General features: G+C 41.2%; 1 protein-coding gene across 1 annotated transcript; it reads right to left on the reverse strand.

Moving 5' to 3' along the window:
• Positions 1-11,028: 11,028 nt before the first annotated feature.
• On the reverse strand, positions 11,029-14,075 carry LOC108889836 (PAK4-inhibitor inka2). Its single transcript, XM_018686492.2, has 3 exons — positions 13,910-14,075; positions 13,768-13,801; positions 11,029-12,151 (listed from the first exon to the last, which is right to left on the reverse strand). The coding sequence occupies exons 2-3, from the start codon at positions 13,783-13,785 to the stop codon at positions 11,156-11,158; spliced, it is 1,014 nt and encodes a 337-aa protein (XP_018542008.1). The 5' UTR covers positions 13,786-13,801; positions 13,910-14,075; the 3' UTR covers positions 11,029-11,155.
• Positions 14,076-17,396: the final 3,321 nt, after the last annotated feature.

A 17,396-nucleotide genomic window follows, 5' to 3' on the forward strand; every position in this document is an offset into this window, starting at 1 on the left:
TGGTTGCGAGGTCTCAAGGCCAACGAATATCCAGAATGTTTATGATTTTACAATGAACACCTGCAGGAAGTTGCATTCCAGCTAATGACTGGATGGTGACCGGGTATTACATCTTAACTGTCTACTGCTGAGTAATGCTTCTGTGCTACTGGCAAATTTGTCCCTTGACATTTCCAGAGAAGTATTACCAGAACCAGGATTTAGGATCCATTGCATCCTCATGATGTTGTGATTGTGTTGGACTGTGGAATGTTTTCATTTCAGCTCCTTACCCTCTCTGTACATCTAATAAAGGGCACAAGAAGTGTTCCCAGGCATTACCACAATCATATGTGTGTCTACTTGGTCATGTGATAGGCAGACAGGCACAGTCTTGCCAGGAAGTGTTTACCTCTCCATTAAATTATCCTGCAGAAGTCATTACTGCTGATCACTTCTCAAATACTGTAGTCAGATGAGACCAATCAGAGGGTCCAACAATAATAGTCACACACAACATGACTGCATGTTACTATCTGTCTGCCTACCTCTGCCCTCTTACATAAAAGTGTGACTCTCATGGTTTCATGGACCACTGTTAGGAGGAGCCTTATAAGAAAACAAACTGACTTGTGAAATGAAAGTCAACCTCAGATTGAATAACTGTTAAAGCACATAATGACTAATCAGTTAAAACAATGTTTTTGTGACATGCCACTTAACCTGTCCTGATTTCTTGTACACCGTTGACTCAGCTAACTGTTTACCACCAAAGTCAGGTGGCTTGAAATTCTGGTTATGAAACTGGGAAACTGGTTGTTCTTAACAAATGTTTAAGGTTGCTTTTGTGGTTTCACTTTGACCCAATGCATTTGAAATGATGGAAATCGGTTAGTGATTCAGTTTTCCTCATGGTTTAACACACCCTTGGGTTATTGAAAACTGTATTGACATACATATTCTATGATTAATTCACATGTTGAAAAATAAAGGACTGAAAAGATGAATAAATCAAAATTAAAATAGTGAATTGACAGAAACAATCTCAGTGATAACAGAATAATTTAAGTCATTTTTACATTTGCTAGTGTCAGCTTCTAAAATGTAGGAATTGTGCAGCTTTTCTGTTTTAAACCATTGTGTATTAAGTGTTGTTGGATTTTTGACTGACAATTGGACAAAACAAGCAAACTGAACATGTCAACCTGTGCATTTGGGTCTAGCAATGAGCATTTTTTCACAATTTTTGATGTCAAATTGACAGATTGAAAAAAAAAACCCTTGGTATTTTTCAGCTTGATTCATCTTTAAATTGATAGTCAATGATCGTAACAATGTTATATTTGTCAAGCATGTCAATCTAAAGTTCCACTTATTTGCCTTTTCCAGAGCTCAGTCAGCAGTGACTGAGCTTGCATGTTGAGTACTATTTCCAAGGTCAAAAATGAACATTCATGTTTTACTTTTAAACCAGTAAGTGAAATTAAGTTAAATGAAATTATAGTGGCTACTTAGCTTGCATGTCAACACATTCATCTCCCTGTAAACTGAGCAAAGTCCATCCACTGATGTAGACTGCATGGTACAACTGAAAGTAGATCTGGTGTTGGGATTGTCTTGTCAGAATATATATTATTATTTGTTTTGACTGAAAACCTACACACATTAACTGCTAAAATAATTCAACAATCAAGCTGAATTAAAAAAGGGGCAAATGTATGTGTATGTTTGTAACAATAAGTACTGAATTAACTAAAATAGACCTAAAGCTGTTAGAACAGGACAATGTGTGCTGTGTGTACAGTGTGTGTCAGCTGAGTGGGAGTGAGAGGTGAATGGGGCTGAGGGAAGTTTGACAGCCCCAAGTTTAATATTTGACTCCATTGGTCGTACTGAGGCAGTCACTCGGCCATGCGGTCTGCATTAGGACTGACAGCTTTGTTTAAAATCAACAGTAGTCCAGGTGTGGCAGACGGCCATCTGGTGCCTGCAGTAGCCCACCTCCACTGAGCCGTGTGTTGACACAGGGGCCGTGAGGAGGACATGCCTCTCTGCCAACCAGGAGCTTTTACCTCTGTCAGAATACTGCTGCACTGGGAGATTTGGTAGATGCTGATACTTTACATAAGTTCTAAACATTTTTGTTGCAAAAAAATTAAATGACATTATCTCTTCCATATTGTATATTTCCATGTTAGTTATGCACGCTAGCTAACAGGCATATTAGTTTCACTTGCAACAGCTGGAAATGTAGAATAATTTATACAGTCTATATATGTATAGACTATTTTTTTTCTTGCTAAGTTAGATGAGAAGATTGACACCACTCCCTTGTTTGACAGACTGAAAGAGGGAGAAACAGCTGGCCTGACTCTGTCTAAAAGACAAACAGCTATGTCCATCACACTACTTTTCATAAAACCACATTGTGTCATTTTTACGCTTTGACATGTTAATTAGTGAGTTTTAGAGGTGCTAGTAGGTTACCATCAGACAAAGCTAAGCTAGCTGTTTCTAAACTAAGCTAACCATTTGCTGGCTGTAACTTCATATTTATCATGCAGATATTATAGCTCTTTTTTTTGTTCTAACCCTCAGCAAGAAAGTTAAATTCCTAAAATGTCAAGCTATTCCTAATAGTACTGGGAAAAGGGGCTTAGGTTGAATTTATGTTTTTATGTGTTGGGCCAAAAATGAAATGGGTATGTGAGAAATATGCAGGGAATTAAACCACCATTTTCTACATTCTGACTTGTTTCCCATGTCCAGATAATCATATTGTTTGTGAATCTGGTTGAGGAGGGAGGCATCTGGTCTCTCACATGATCTTAAAACTTCACCCTCTGACCCTCTCTTTTCCCACATGATGACATGCCATCATACCCATGTTCAACCCAGCTGATCCTCCACTACACATGATTTGAGCTTGGGTTATAGAACTTTTTGTCAAACGCCATATCCTCAAAGAACGAAAACACTCATTAAAGGTTTACCACACAACAATGAAACCGTTTCAAAGAGATAGGTGAAGGTTTATAATTAGCTGCATGCACCAATTCAACAACATCTGTTTTTAATGGAGATTTCTCCATTAAAACTATGCTGATTAAACTGGTCAAAGACATCAAGAATCTTTTAAAATGGGGTTAACAGTCGGGTTAATGTTTGGAGTGTCAGTGCAGTTTCTCTTTACTCCAGCATATTAGAAATAAATCTCTGTAAACAATCTGTGATGTATCATTATGTGATTATATGTGACTACATGGCCTCTACAGACATATTCTCTCATTTTTCTCAACATTTGTATTTACACTCAGCCTGCTCTGGCATACATCAGGACAAGAGGTCACTAAACAAGTTCAGCCGTCATAACAAATTATCCATAGCCAGACACGGTGTGAGAGCGAGTCAGCCATCACCAACTGGTTCGACAGCGCAGTAGAGCGCAAAGTCCACGCAAACAAATAGCACATCTTAAAAACAAATATCTGCAGGGGTCTATTCTGCGGGGGGCACAGTCGAAAAATGCAAATGGTTCATCATTTTAATCGCAGTGAATTGAGAAGGCAGCAGACGACAGAGAGGATGAGTTGGGGGGCGGAGGGGTCAGCAGGAAGTGAAAATGTCAGACAGAAAAAAAAGAGTTGGAGGAAGCGTGAGACTGAGAGATCTTTGAGACCACACAATGTCTGCTTTCTGTCTCACTCCTCAGTGTGGCCATCTCAGGCTGGAGAAGGACCCTATTGTGCAAACATCTAGCAAGGGTTTTCTGTCTGGAGCTGCGGAGGGACAGTTAGGGCCACGGCCATGCTGTGGAGCACCACAGGAAGACAAGTTATCAAGGTCGCCCCTCTGACCTCAGTTTCCTGCCCATCATAATGACCAATTGTGCGATTGGGGTGGCTTGCAGGCTTGCATTCTGATTACTGATTTCCCAACCCGACACCGCACTGTCTCATATTCAGTGCTTTTTCATTAAAATCTCCTCAACAAAGTTCTTCTCTCCTCTGGTATTTTATTCCTCATCAGCATTTGCTCCTTCCCATCCCCTCTCCTCCTCATAGACCAGGATTTATGTCTCTTCTTTCCACCTCTTCTTATCTCTCCACACCTAGAGTTCACTCGACAATGAGCCAGCCAAGCCTGGCTCTCCCACACTGCTCAAGTCTATGATGCTTCCTGTGTCTGCAGAAAATTGGACAAGAAAGAAGTTACATTGCTTTCCCGTGCTTTGAATGTCAGTCACATGAGCTACTTTCAGCCAAGAAAGATGGAGCGTAGATGAGGGCAAAAACTGGCAACAAAGGCAGTTTTGTAAAAGGTCACATGCAGGGTATTATCCCCTAAAATCAGAGGACACTGGGCATATGTGGTTGTTTTGTTGTGTGTACAGGATGAGTGTTTGCATCCATATCTGTATATAGGGCTATACATCACAAACCCAGGGTTTAGCTGATGTTTTTGCCAAAAAAGACTGGATTAGATCCATTCAAAACAGTGTGAGAACAGTTTTGGAGACACTTTAGGGCAATGGTTTAAAAAAAATCTGTTTGCTTTTCTCTAAAAATACAGCATCTGCTTTCTGGTTTCTGGGTTCAGGCGGGTTCCTCAGAGTAGATTCTGGTTTATTGGTTGTATCCTTCTTTGTCTATTGTATCAAGGTAAACTATGTGACAATGTTTGTGTACATGCGAGTGTGAATATTTGTGTTTGGCAGTGAAAGTGTGTGTTTGACTTAATCAGGCTGTTGGAGTTGATGCTTGCCTGCTTGAATATAAACACACAATGGGCCATGTGGTTGTGAAAGGACTCTGAGTGGCCATAGACACTCTAACACTTACACCCTCAAACAGCAAAAGCATGAGGGAATGTAGAGAGTTTGACACCATATGTGGCTTTGGCATCTTCCACAGCTTTTGTTTGGTGATGTGTCTTTGTGGCAGATGTCCCCCTGTCTTGGTCTTTTATAAAGACCAAGACAGGGGGATTGCTGTTTTATGGGTGTGCTGAAAAATGAGGCTTTGCAAAAAATAGAAAAACCATTAATTGTCTCCAGAGAAGCTAATGTTTTTTCCGTCCTCTTTACTGTTGTGGATTTCTCTGCTTTTCCAAGGCACTGTGTGGAGACGTCACATTGGCAGCGAGCTGTGGGCTCTACACAGGCCCCGCAGGCTGTTTCACTACGCCAAATGTAGGGTGAAGTAGGACATGAAGCGACACACAGGTTCAGGCAAGTCCTGAAGTACAGCAAATTCAGAGTAAGAATAGATGGCACAGAATAGCACCACATTCCAGAAATGGAGCTTGTTTATTGAAGCTTAAGAATCTGCAGCACAGCAGAAAAATTTTAAGTTTATGAAAATACCAATACAGTCATGCATATAGTGAATTGATAACTCAGGCAGCAAGGCTTTATTATTATTATGATACATATAATTACTATTGATTTTCTGCAGAGAAGAAAACTAAATCAATATTAAAACTATGCTGCTTGTGCAGAAAGCCAGTGCAATTGTTGGAGTTCTGCTGTTTTCATATAACAATTACTGTATGAGCAAAGGTTTAATGTGGATAAAATCCTTTTTTTCTCATGCAGGGACAATTGGAAAAATGGGGCCTATACTGATAAAGTGTTAAAATACCAATTCATTCCATAAGCACAAAGCAGTCTGCAATTTTACGCAGCTTTATTTATGCTATGGGATTCTGGGTTTGCTTGTAAAGCTGCATGTTGTACTGAACAGAGGAAGTAGGGTCTGACCCAAGGGGCCCTGTTTGGCCATGAGAACCAAAGCAAAGCCTTCTGGGATATTTCGCTCCTGTCATCTCGTCTGTTATGATTCCCATGAACCCCCCTGTTCCGGTTTATAGTAAGCAGAAGAAGAAAGCAGCTGTGTGGTTTCTAAATAAAGTCTAAAAAAATGTGACGATTCCCTGACTCCCTGCTCAAAGCATATCCAGTGTTTTAGTGGATCTGGACTGCATGATACAGACTATAAAAGGAAATAACATTGTGAAGGGTGACAAAAAAATGATGTATTTTTATTTTCCTTAATCTTGGAAGGTCCAAATTATTAAGACTAACTAAATAACTGGTGATAAAAATTTTAATTCTGAATTCAACTGTGGGGTCCCCTGGCAGATGTTTGTATATTATAAAGATATACAAGTATCAGAATAGGAACAGGAGTGAATAAATGACTCCGGAAATTATTTTTTAATCCTGGCCAGGATATAATGGGGGAGTTGTGTGTGGTGACTAAGAGCTGACAAGCAAAGGTCCAATATTAAATGTTCTTTCTTGTTTTATTTAGTTAGCCATGTCATAGCCAAAAAAGGAAGAAAGAAAACAAAAAAGGACATTAATCACATCCATTCTTTGTCAGACTGCAGGCTAAACACCCCCCTCACTTCACTTCCTGCCCCACGCTCTGCTAGTAGATAGGAATAGCCTGCATGTGTGTGTGTGTGTGTGTGTGTGTGTGTGTGTGAACAGTTATCAGAGGAGTCCCTCTTCAGCGAAGAAAGTGATAAGTTGATTCTCTCTATCTGTGACAGAGCGTTTTTTTGGCTGTGTAGCAGACAGGCTTTTAATCGCCGCCTGGTTCTGTGACAGATTTTAAGCCAAATACTGCTTTTGTCCAACCCATAAATAAACTTTTTTAAACTCAACACAGCCTCATAGGCATTTTGTCTAAATAAAGTTCCTCACAAATATCATTGCAGTTTAACTCTCCACATCCCTTGGAGATATATCTGAGTATGTGCAGCACTTTTGGTTTCTTTGCAAGATGGAACCTTGTAGCTCTGAGTTATGCAACAACACAGTGAATCAGTGCACTGGAATTCACCCAGAGCCCACAGTTAATCATATACATATATTCACTTTGTTATCAGTTGGCCAACATCTCAGTATCTAGGTGACACTAAGACCATTTTTTAAACCAGGGTTTTCCCCTACCCACGGCAGTTTTCCTTCTCTTGAAGTGAAACCTGCTTTCTCTGGAAGCATCACATGATTTCACCTTGCTTCCAGCAAACTGGCAACATGGCCACATGATGTAATTTACCCCAACATCCCAGTGACAGTTGTTTCTAATGTGTGGAATCAATTGCAGATCTATGTCATCAGAGACAGTGGGCCTCTGATGTAAAAGTCAGAGAAACAAAACAGTGGTTCCTCCTCTTCTTAACATGAAAAGAAAATCACAAGGTCTCACCTGGCCCAGCAATGACATCCATTCTATCTAGTGTGCAGGAGGCAAAGTGAGTGTGATTACTTGGCAGAAACTACACAGCTCATTGTGTCATCCACTTTAGACCACTTTCTCCAAATTTTAGTCCTCTAAGAAAGGGACAGAGCTCATTAACCTCTATGTGCAGTGAAGAAGAGTGATGTTCATGTGCAATGAGAAGAAAAACATCTGCATCCACAAATTCCTGCAGTATCTGCAGTGTTCTGGGAAGGACATTCAAAGCCTATTTATATGATACCCGAAACTGTCCTTTTTAGACACAGTTCAATAATCCTGATTATGGCTTCCTTTGATAGTCACAGGTAGAAACTCTAATTAGAGCTTCAACACACAAGAACCACAGAGATGAGGAATTTCCAAAGCTTAAACACACGGCCCATCTTCTACTTCTGTTTACTGAGGGGATAATTACAACATGGGTGATGGGAGTGGGGGATTAGTGAACATGAGTTCATGCTCACAGTTGTGCCCAGGACTATCAGAGAGGACCAGAAGCAAAATCCACTTTTAATTAACAGAAGATTTGTTGTGTGTCCACTGTTTTAGAGCAGGCCACCCTGTAAGTGTGTGATGCCTCAGCAGATCTGCTCTACATCATCTCGTGCGCCAGAGTCATGGATAATGTTTATGGCAACTGGTACTAAGAGAGTCTAACTCGCTATAGGCAGAATGTGGGTGGCAGCCATTGTTTATAGTTAGAGAATAGTGCTGGTGGACAGACTGTGAGCAATCATCCTGGAGCAGCTTTACCTGAACAATATCCCTATAACTGCAGTTTTAGGTCCACTACCATAGCAATGGTGACTTTCTAACATTAAAGTACATTCGCATTTTAAATATAAAGCATCTAGATCCACCACATATAAGTCGAGATGCACAGATCCTATCCCATAAATAAGGACTGATATCTGTCAGTTATTAAGGAAAAGAGAGAGGGGAGAAGAGATCAGAAGGTGAAGACAGAAGAAGTCAAACTGAAATTCCCTGTAGGTAGGATGAAGTAATCAGAAAGTTGCCAGGGACTGCCATCATCAAAGAAGTGTACAAGCAGGTTATCTGATAAAATTGGGAGTTTAAATATTACTAAATAGTGTATAGTATCATATGAAGTGGAGGAGATAGACGACAGTACACATGGCCAGATATGGAGACTTATATAATGACCAGTTAGATAAATTGAGTAACTGCAGGCTGCCTCCACCACAACCACAAGAGAGCAAGACAGTAAACTGCTGGAAACTGCCAACTGACAGTTCAACAAGTGCAAAGTGGACTATAGACATACAGTGCACATATTCACATTAGCAACAGAAGCTGACCTTTTAGCAACACAGATTCGGCATGGAGAACTTTCTGATTCCCAGAGTAAGCAGATTATCATGTTTGGAGCTACTAAGAATTGGCAGAACGTCAGGCAAGAATGATTTGTTTTAGTGACTACATTATTAACTCAGGACAAAACATGATCATGGATTCAAGTTCAGTCATTTAATGGTTCTTGGCTTCTGTTCTTCTGCAGCTGTTGCTCGAAAGCTTTATGTTTCGCCACGTTGCACATGAACTGACCTGTTATTTGCCTGGACACATCATGTATTTCTCCTGAGGATCCTCATCACTGACACGTTTCCTCTCACAGCATCACAGCCAACCTGATGTCTTATCACAGATTTTCTCTTTTTCTGGATAAAAAAACAGCAATTGTTTGACATGGATTGACAGTTCATTATAATATACATTACTGCAAACATTAGTTTACAGTGGAGCTGTCAACTGATTTAACATTTTATCTGAATTAATCACAATAAAAGGTTGTGATTAATCACACACAATATGTATTGTATGATGGCTCACCTGATGAGATCTGGATCATGCCCTGAAGCCCTTGGTCTTCAACAATGTTGATGGGTCTGCAGTCTGAGATGATCCGTTTAACGTCAGCATTAGTTAGCTTTAGTTGTTGTCGTTTTATTGACAGACCTGGCCCGGCTGAACTCTCCCAGTCCTGTTTAACGAGCACGGCTACATTGAGTCTCGGTGTTAGCCGCGTCTTCGCTAACATCAGCAAAGACTTGCTATGCCCGAAGATGGCACTTCAAACTCGTCGTGCTTCGGCGGAGAGACAGTTCGTGACTGCACCGTGTACACACAACTTTAGTTTTATCCAAACCTCCGTCCGGAATCTTTTTAAAACGAAAATTTCCGTTAAGCACACCAATAGATATCTCCTCACATATCGTGGTAGCTGCGTTCGCCTTTCACCTTTGACCTCGTGCGGTCAACACTAGCGCTGGTATTACGTGAGGAAGTTGTGCTCCAACTTGGTAATAAAGTTAATTTGCGTTTTGAAAAAAATGACGCCTTAAGGTTTCTGAATTAGTCACGTTTATGTTGACAGGCCTAGTTTACAGTAGTGAGAAATGTATTTCCCACTATTAATGATGCTTCACTGTACTTAATAATAAAGCATAAACGATAAGGAACATGTTATGTGCTTTAGTATATGCTCATACAGAATAATGGACCATGATCTGGAGATTATGTGCTGTCAAGATAAGTTTGAGTAATATGTTGGATCCACTGTTTCCTCCTCTCCTCTCCTCTCACCCCCTTTCCTTGAATGATTCCCAGTCAGCTGAGGAACGTGACATATTGGTGCACTTACCCAGCTGCAAACCTGTGGGAACCAGCATGCTCAGAAGTGTGCTGCAGTGACGTAGCACTACGAGGCCTAGATTAACAGGCTAAGACGAACGGCACCCAGGAAGAACCATCCCTCTTCTCCAACCTCCCATGTCCTTGATATCAGACATGATTGGTGAGAGCTGCTGCAGCAGAGTGCATGGGAAGAGAAAAGCGTTATCTTTACAATGTCTGGTGTTATTTCTCCTCTGAATTGATGAACAAAGGGAATATGTAAAGGCAAAGGTGAAGTGATCATTAGCTTATCTTAGTGCATATGTCACTCCTTTGTATCCGTGTGTTTTTACTCTCCTCAGTGAGCCCAGAACTAATAGCACCATTAACCAATGTGTGTGGATGAGTTGATGCCACCTGTGAGGCTAGTCCACAGTAGGTTAAATGAGGCAGGAGCCTCTTAGTCGGGGTGTTATGCTTCATAAAGCAAAGGGGAGAGCAAACTTGTGCTCCATCTGCAACCAGCTGCTTCGCCTCTCTTCACCTCTTTCTGTGTGGACACATGGGGAATTACCTCATCAGGCACACAGTGCTCTGTGTTGCTACAGCCTCTGCTTCTGGCCTGTAAATAGCTTTGTTGTCCTGTTTAGAGCCTCTCCAAAGGATTCAACTTTTTGTTGAGTAAGAGCAGAACTTTTTCGAGAGCACAGAGTCCCTTCGTACCTTGCGGGCACGCTCCAAAACGTTGTTCTAAAATGGACTTTACCAACTCAAATGCCCCTTATTCGTCCTGGACCGACAAGAAGTCTGCACATCTGAGACATTACCGTGTTTTGAATGTATCCTTTTTTTTTTCAATCACACAGCAACTACACTCAACCATACATCTTTAAACTCCATCATGCATGCCCAGAGTATTACATTTCTAATGAAAACAAATGAACCCACATTCATTTGCTTCACTGCAGAGACAGTAAAAGCCTCCTTTAACTAATCCGGCACTGAGGAGTCACCGTCTGACTATAATGAGCTGTAATGAAACTCAGATGACGGTGGCAAAATGTGTTCAAATGTCTTCTGGGAATTCAAAATTACATCAACCAAAACATATCCTGTGTCACATGCAAGACTGGAATTATATCAATAAGAGGACACAGAGTTTAAATTATGAGAACATTTTTATTTCCAATAGCTTAATCACAGCATATAAAAAGTGAACAGTCAAATAAAAATAAAGTGACTTTGAGGAATGTCCATCTGTATGGCTTTACATGGAAACTGCTATGTCAGATGTAGCCAATAATGTCTTTGCAGATAATGGGCTGTCTACTGCCTGACTTCATCAGGGCTGCGAAGTGGTAAAAGTCTGTGTCCAGCTCATTAATGCCTGAGAGGGACTTGTGGAAAAAGGGGACTTTGGGTTGCGATGCCACAACTGGACAGGACAGACGTTTTGAAGCGTTTGCAGTTCTGTTAGGGTGGGCAGAGTCTGTGGATCTCATCCTTACTCTGTCCTCTACGCTCTTAGAAAACCCAGCTATTTTCCTTCTCATGTTGACAAAGAAACCTCTTCCCAGTCTATGTCTTGAATTTGGCTTCAGGCCAGTGGGCTCAGGGCAATCTGGCAAGTCCATCCAGTTCTGTATGAGGTCTGCAAAGCTGTTGTCTCCCAGGACCAGAGGTTGGCGGTTGCGTCCCCTTGTCAATAAAGAGTTTGTCCAGTCCTCTGGGTCGCTGGCCTCAAACGACGTCCACGTCTCCAGACAGACGTCAGAGGTGGATTTAGGTCGGATTCGTCCGCTCGGCGCTCTGTTTGTGCGGAGGCAGGCAGAAGAAGACACCCGCACGTTCCTTGTCCTCCTGAGAACAACTCCTTCATCCTGCCACGACGCCTCAGAGTACCCCGAATCAAACTCTAGACTCTTCTGACTGCTGGGAGAGCCCAGGCCCAGTCTGAGGCTCAGGCCCAGCCGACTGCTAGATTCGTCGCCATCATCCTCCTCCTCCAGAGGACTCGCCAGGCAGCAGGCGGAGTCGTAGGTGCTGGCTGTGCTGGCATCTGACACCCGCAGGCGTGCACGCTGCTCTCGTTGCAACGCTCGCTGCTGACAAGCACGGGCCACTGCAGCATGGCGTGCTAACTCTGGGAGTTGGGCACTGATGGGAGCAAGGGGGCGCCTGGCTGCAGGGCAGGTCTTCCGCAGTTGTTTCAGGTCTTGCAGTGACCTCATCATGTACTGCATGTGCTCCCTCAAGCAGTCGCCTGAGTCACGTAAGCAAAGCTGAGGAGACAAAAGAGAAAGAGTTAAACAAAAGCTGGCAGGAAATCACACATCATAGCACATCAGTAGATACAGAGAGCAAATGCAGGTGACTGGAAATTTCAATGCCTTTCTAATGAACTGTTGCTGAATGGCTCTAACAATAACAAGAGTTGAGTAAATGCAGAGTATCTGCCTTTACTCATCAGAGGAGCTGCTCCGTGGGCAGGCCCAGGCTTGCTCGCAGTGAGTGTCAACCTATGAGAGAACACCTTTTCTCTCATTGTAATGTTGAAGGCCAGCCGACCTGCTGTTCAAAGGCTGTTCAACAGACAGATTTCACAACACAAAGCCAATTTATCTGTCCGTTAATTTACTCGACCACACCAACAACTTCAGTGAACGCCCTATTCTCATTGACTCAAGAGTGATTCAACTGAAAACCCAGACAGATGTTATTACAGAGTTCTGCACTAATGTCTAACCTCAGCTATTTATCTACATAGTGAGACAAGTCCAGGGCCAGAGTAAAAACATCTGCGGTATATCATGGAGAAACCGGGGTCTTGTGGATCTTGATTTAGTTAGAGGGGTCCTGCCTCTTTAAGGGTGCAGCTCGCTTGCCTATGAAATTCACCAGTGACATACTAAGGAATATAATACTCCTGTTTCCTCTCTCACTCTTTATGCTGATTGGTCAGAACCAGCCAGTGAGCGATGGTGGCTCACTCTCAAACTCAAACAGGGGCATGAGAGATCATGTGACAGTGAGTGTGTGAGAGTTTAAGAGCAGAAATGAAGCCAAGAAAGAAAGATGGGGCCTTGTATTCTTTCTAAACACAGACTATGACAGACTATACTAAGTGGACAATTAATGTCGGTTTGTTGCTTCATTTCAATCTTTTTAGCAGAGTTGGGGCCGACACTGCCCCTCTGTCATAAGACCAATGTGAAATATGTAGGCACAGTCAGCAGAGGATAAACACAGGATGCAGGTTCAGGTGGCCTAGAGGTCACATCCAACACGAGCCGACATAACAGCACACTTCTTTCCTCTCCTGATCCCGCTACACTAACCTCTGAACCCATGTGACCTCTCTGCTCCAAGTCTGCACTGTCCATTAAGGTCTCTGACCCTGCTCAGGGACCTTCTGCCCCCATTTTGTTTTCGTCATAACTCTGCTAGATGTTGCAAGAACTTGAGAAAGTACCCAGGAGGCACTTGGTCATGAACAAATCAGGAAATGTGATACATGTATGAAAAACAGACTACAAAATGATCTATCATATCATGAACGCAAGCTGAGTATCTAGTCATATGTTCATAAACAGTATATGCGCATTTAATAGACATATCCATATGCTACATAAAGTTAGGAAAAGAATCAACTGTCATTATTTACTGCAGCAAACGTATGAATTCACAGTATAGATGCATCTCAGCATCACTGACGGTTCAGCCTTCTGCTGCAGTGCTGCACTGGCAGATGTTGCCTCCATATGTTGGACTCAGATTAAACCAAATATAGTGTACAAATACAAACACCATCCCGCATGAGCAACTAATAGTAAGTGAGTAAGTGCGAGAAGTGCGAAAAAAAAGTGTTAAAAAATTATAGAGAAAAAAGAGAACTCACCATTTCTTTTCCTCTCATCTGTGAAGTTCAATTCCTGCAGAAACAAATATAGACCCGTTTTAAAACAAGACCACACAGACATAATCCTGTAAGAAATCACAACATCATATAAAAGCAGTCAACAAAAGTGGTCAACACTCACTTCTGATGTGTCAGCTTCCGTCCAAAGGAAATAATTGATCCCATAAAGAGGAAAAAAATGTCCCCGTTCGTTTCGACGTGTTTCTCGCTGTGGTGTCACCAGTTACGGGCTTCGGTCGCCAGACCAGAGGCAGATGTGGTGCTGAGTGAAAATTTCAGCCTTGTTCGCCTCCTTTTACAGCTCCGCGCTCAGCAGCCACTTACAGCGACGATGCGTCCGAATGAACCAATCAGAGCGCAGGAAGCTCACACAGCTCATTTGCAAACTCGGAGCAGCTCTGTGTGCAACTGCAAGAAGTGCAAAGAGGAAACCCTTTAAAATCTGATCATACACCAACAAGAGTTTTAAAAAAGGTCCTTTCTTTTTGATCCTGTGCAGTTTTAGTTGTTTGTGTTTAATGAGGTGATATAAAGTGACTGCCAGGTAAAAATTCTGCTGGGAATATGTTCTTCCTCTCTTTCTGTTAATCATTATCACTGAGCCCAGCCTAATTTTGCAGGAGAGTCCCAAGAACAGTCTTATGGACAGAGGGCACTTCTTTGTCTGCTTGCCCTTAGAAAATATCTAAATTATATATTTCACTTCATATCGTTTGTTTCCCAAATTTAAGATCATTTAAGAGCTTCCTAGGTCACTTGAGCTTGTGTTCTGCCTTGAAACTTAAAATGTAATTGTGAGTCTCTGTTCGTGATTTTATTTATTAGATGATGCAGGACTGGAGCTCATTATCAATTCATCTGCAAATTATCCCCTCAATTTATTGTTTGGGCCACAAAATGTCAGTAAATCTTATAGACCAAACAAAAGCACAATACCCCAAAGCCCAAACTGACATCTTCAAATAACTTTCCCCAAAGCAAAAAGGATGTTTAATCTCACAGAAGTCAAGAAAACAAATACTCATGTTTGAAAAGGTGGAATCAATGAAAATGTTTTTTTTTTTTGCACTTTTAAATGAGCAGTTAAGTGATTATTATGCATTGATGATGATGATGCCTTGAGTGTTCGCCTCCTTTTACAGCTCCGCGCTCAGCAGCCACTCACCTTGTGAAAACACAGATGAGATACCTTTTATTTTCTAGCACTTCTTTCTTTTGTATTTTTATGTTGCAAAAGATCCAAACCTTTGCTCTCCTTATTCTGACTGCTTGAAATTTAAGTAATTTAACTAAAGCTTGTCTTACTGAGTCAGTTGTAAACTTCAGTTGTAAATCACTGAATCATCAGGAGTGTAAACAGAATGCCTAAATGTAAATGTAGTACCCTGCTCTCTAATTGGGCATTGAGTCTGCAGCGCTGACAGTCATTTGGCACTCGACTTTCCATTCACACTATTCAGTGAATGGATGTTCATGCAAATCTGATGGGCTAACAGGATCATCTGTATGTTCATTACTGTTGGGGAGTGATCCAGACCTGATAGCCTGCTGTTCAAGTGCAGATTTATCTCCGGAGCAAGTTCAACATTTACATATAAGTACTTGCGGCATGTCCCAACCTGCTAAACCAACGTGATCCAGTAACGCAACTTAAATGTGAGATACAACCTTTGACGTTATGGTGGGTTGATTTACTTGATCACGTTTAAAGTCTCACAGTCCTTAGTGCATCTATAAACAGTTTACATTTACTTTAACATGGAAAAACAGTCATGTGATTTTTTTCTTATCAAATTCTCTGTATAATCCTTGCATATATTTTCACGCAATGCTTCAATATGTACAGTATAAGCTACAGTACAGACTCACATTAGAGTATGAAAACAGTCATTTGACAGAGTGCAGTCAGTCCAGCTTTTCAATTGAACCATTATGATTCTAAAAAAAAAAAAAAAAAGACACCATTAAGGATGGAGCGCCCTGAAGCCCTCCACTCTAAAATCCTCTGGTCCATACACTCCACACTATGCATTAAGTAATTACACTGGGCTGCTAATGGAATTGTGATTATTTCAATTTTTTACTCAAGCTGATCTTTATCCCGGGCATCTCTGCTTTTCCAAACACTTAATGGATTTAATTATTGTACGAGTTTGTGAACACAGTCCACATCCATCACGGTTACTGATGAACTGTTTACTGTCCTGCTTTACAATACTTGACTTCATAATCATGGTGATGATTTGTTGTCTCTTTCTCTTTCTCTCGACATCACAGCTACATCCAGCTTGTTTACCTACCTGCTCTTTTGTGTTCTACAGTTTTAAAGCACCAGAGTTTATGTTTGTGTGTCAGTATGACTCACTGACTTTCACAGACACTCACTGTCACCATGATTTATAGCTTCAGTGCATTTCCAGTTCATTTAAGCCAAAATTTAATCAGAAACATTAAAACATCAGAAACATTAACCCCTGCTTTGAAGATTTTGCTAATATGAACAGAGCACAATAAAAGAGAACATCTTCTTTTCACTGCTGGGTACAGAAAAACTGAAACTAAAATGGAACAGTTGTGGATCTTAAAACCAGATGTTTTGTTGTTTGTTTTTAGCTGGATGAAAGAGTGGGACTGGTGGAGTCCTCAGATGTAGAGCTGCAGCGCCCTCTAGAGAAAGCACTGCTATGGTGTGGTTAGGTTTTACAGGTATATGTATTTCCTGTGTCTGTGTGATTGGCTGAAGAAGAAAAACATCCTATTTATGTTAGGATAACAAAAACATAGCCACAACACTGGTAAAACTGATAACATTCACTGAGAGCTGATAGAGCTCTTTGTTTTTTCTTCCTTGTTCTTTTCATTCCAGTCTGTCACTGCTTTCTTTTGCAGTATATGCATGCAGTAAATTTCATCACAAACTGGAGAATTGTGAATGTGGGCACACATTCATTTATTCACATTTGACCTTCATCTATGTCTCACCAGAGTGGCAGGAAAATTATGAGGCACACAACAAAGGTCCCAGGGTGCAATCGGAACCACAGTATATGTTGTGTGTCGTCACCACTTGGGCACCTCAGTAACACTTCTCAGACATATTCAAGGTCCTGGTGAGCAAAACAGCCAACAGAGTTAAATTTACAGATTTAATTAGGAAATGAGAGCGAGAAAAGATAACTGGTAATGTATTAGAGAAAATTGTTAATAGATAATTGGATGTGTCTGTAGATAATGTAGGATCTCTCTAGATTTTGAGAGGGTTGGCTTATTCAGTGTATAATTAGAGTAGTAACAGCATCTGGCTATGATTGTTCATGTGAATGTAGACATAAATGAACCACAGCAATGTAAACCTTTACTTCAGTTGGCCAACAACACAACGTGTCAACTGATTTTGCACTTTTTTCTATCAGTGATTTTGTATTTGTATTCAGCTCCAGTGGTCATTCACATCATATTATCCACAGACCTGGTCTGCATTCACACCCCCTCTATACTCTTTCACACTGTATAAATGAATTAAGAGTATGTCATATGTCTGTGCAGCTCTATGAAGTTCATTGTTGCTTGTAAATCTGTCTCAGTATGAGTATTACTATTCTGGAGAG

Source organism: Lates calcarifer, linkage group LG12 (assembly GCF_001640805.2).
Source record: "Lates calcarifer isolate ASB-BC8 linkage group LG12, TLL_Latcal_v3, whole genome shotgun sequence".
In the NCBI taxonomy this organism is placed as follows: domain Eukaryota; kingdom Metazoa; phylum Chordata; class Actinopteri; family Centropomidae; genus Lates; species Lates calcarifer.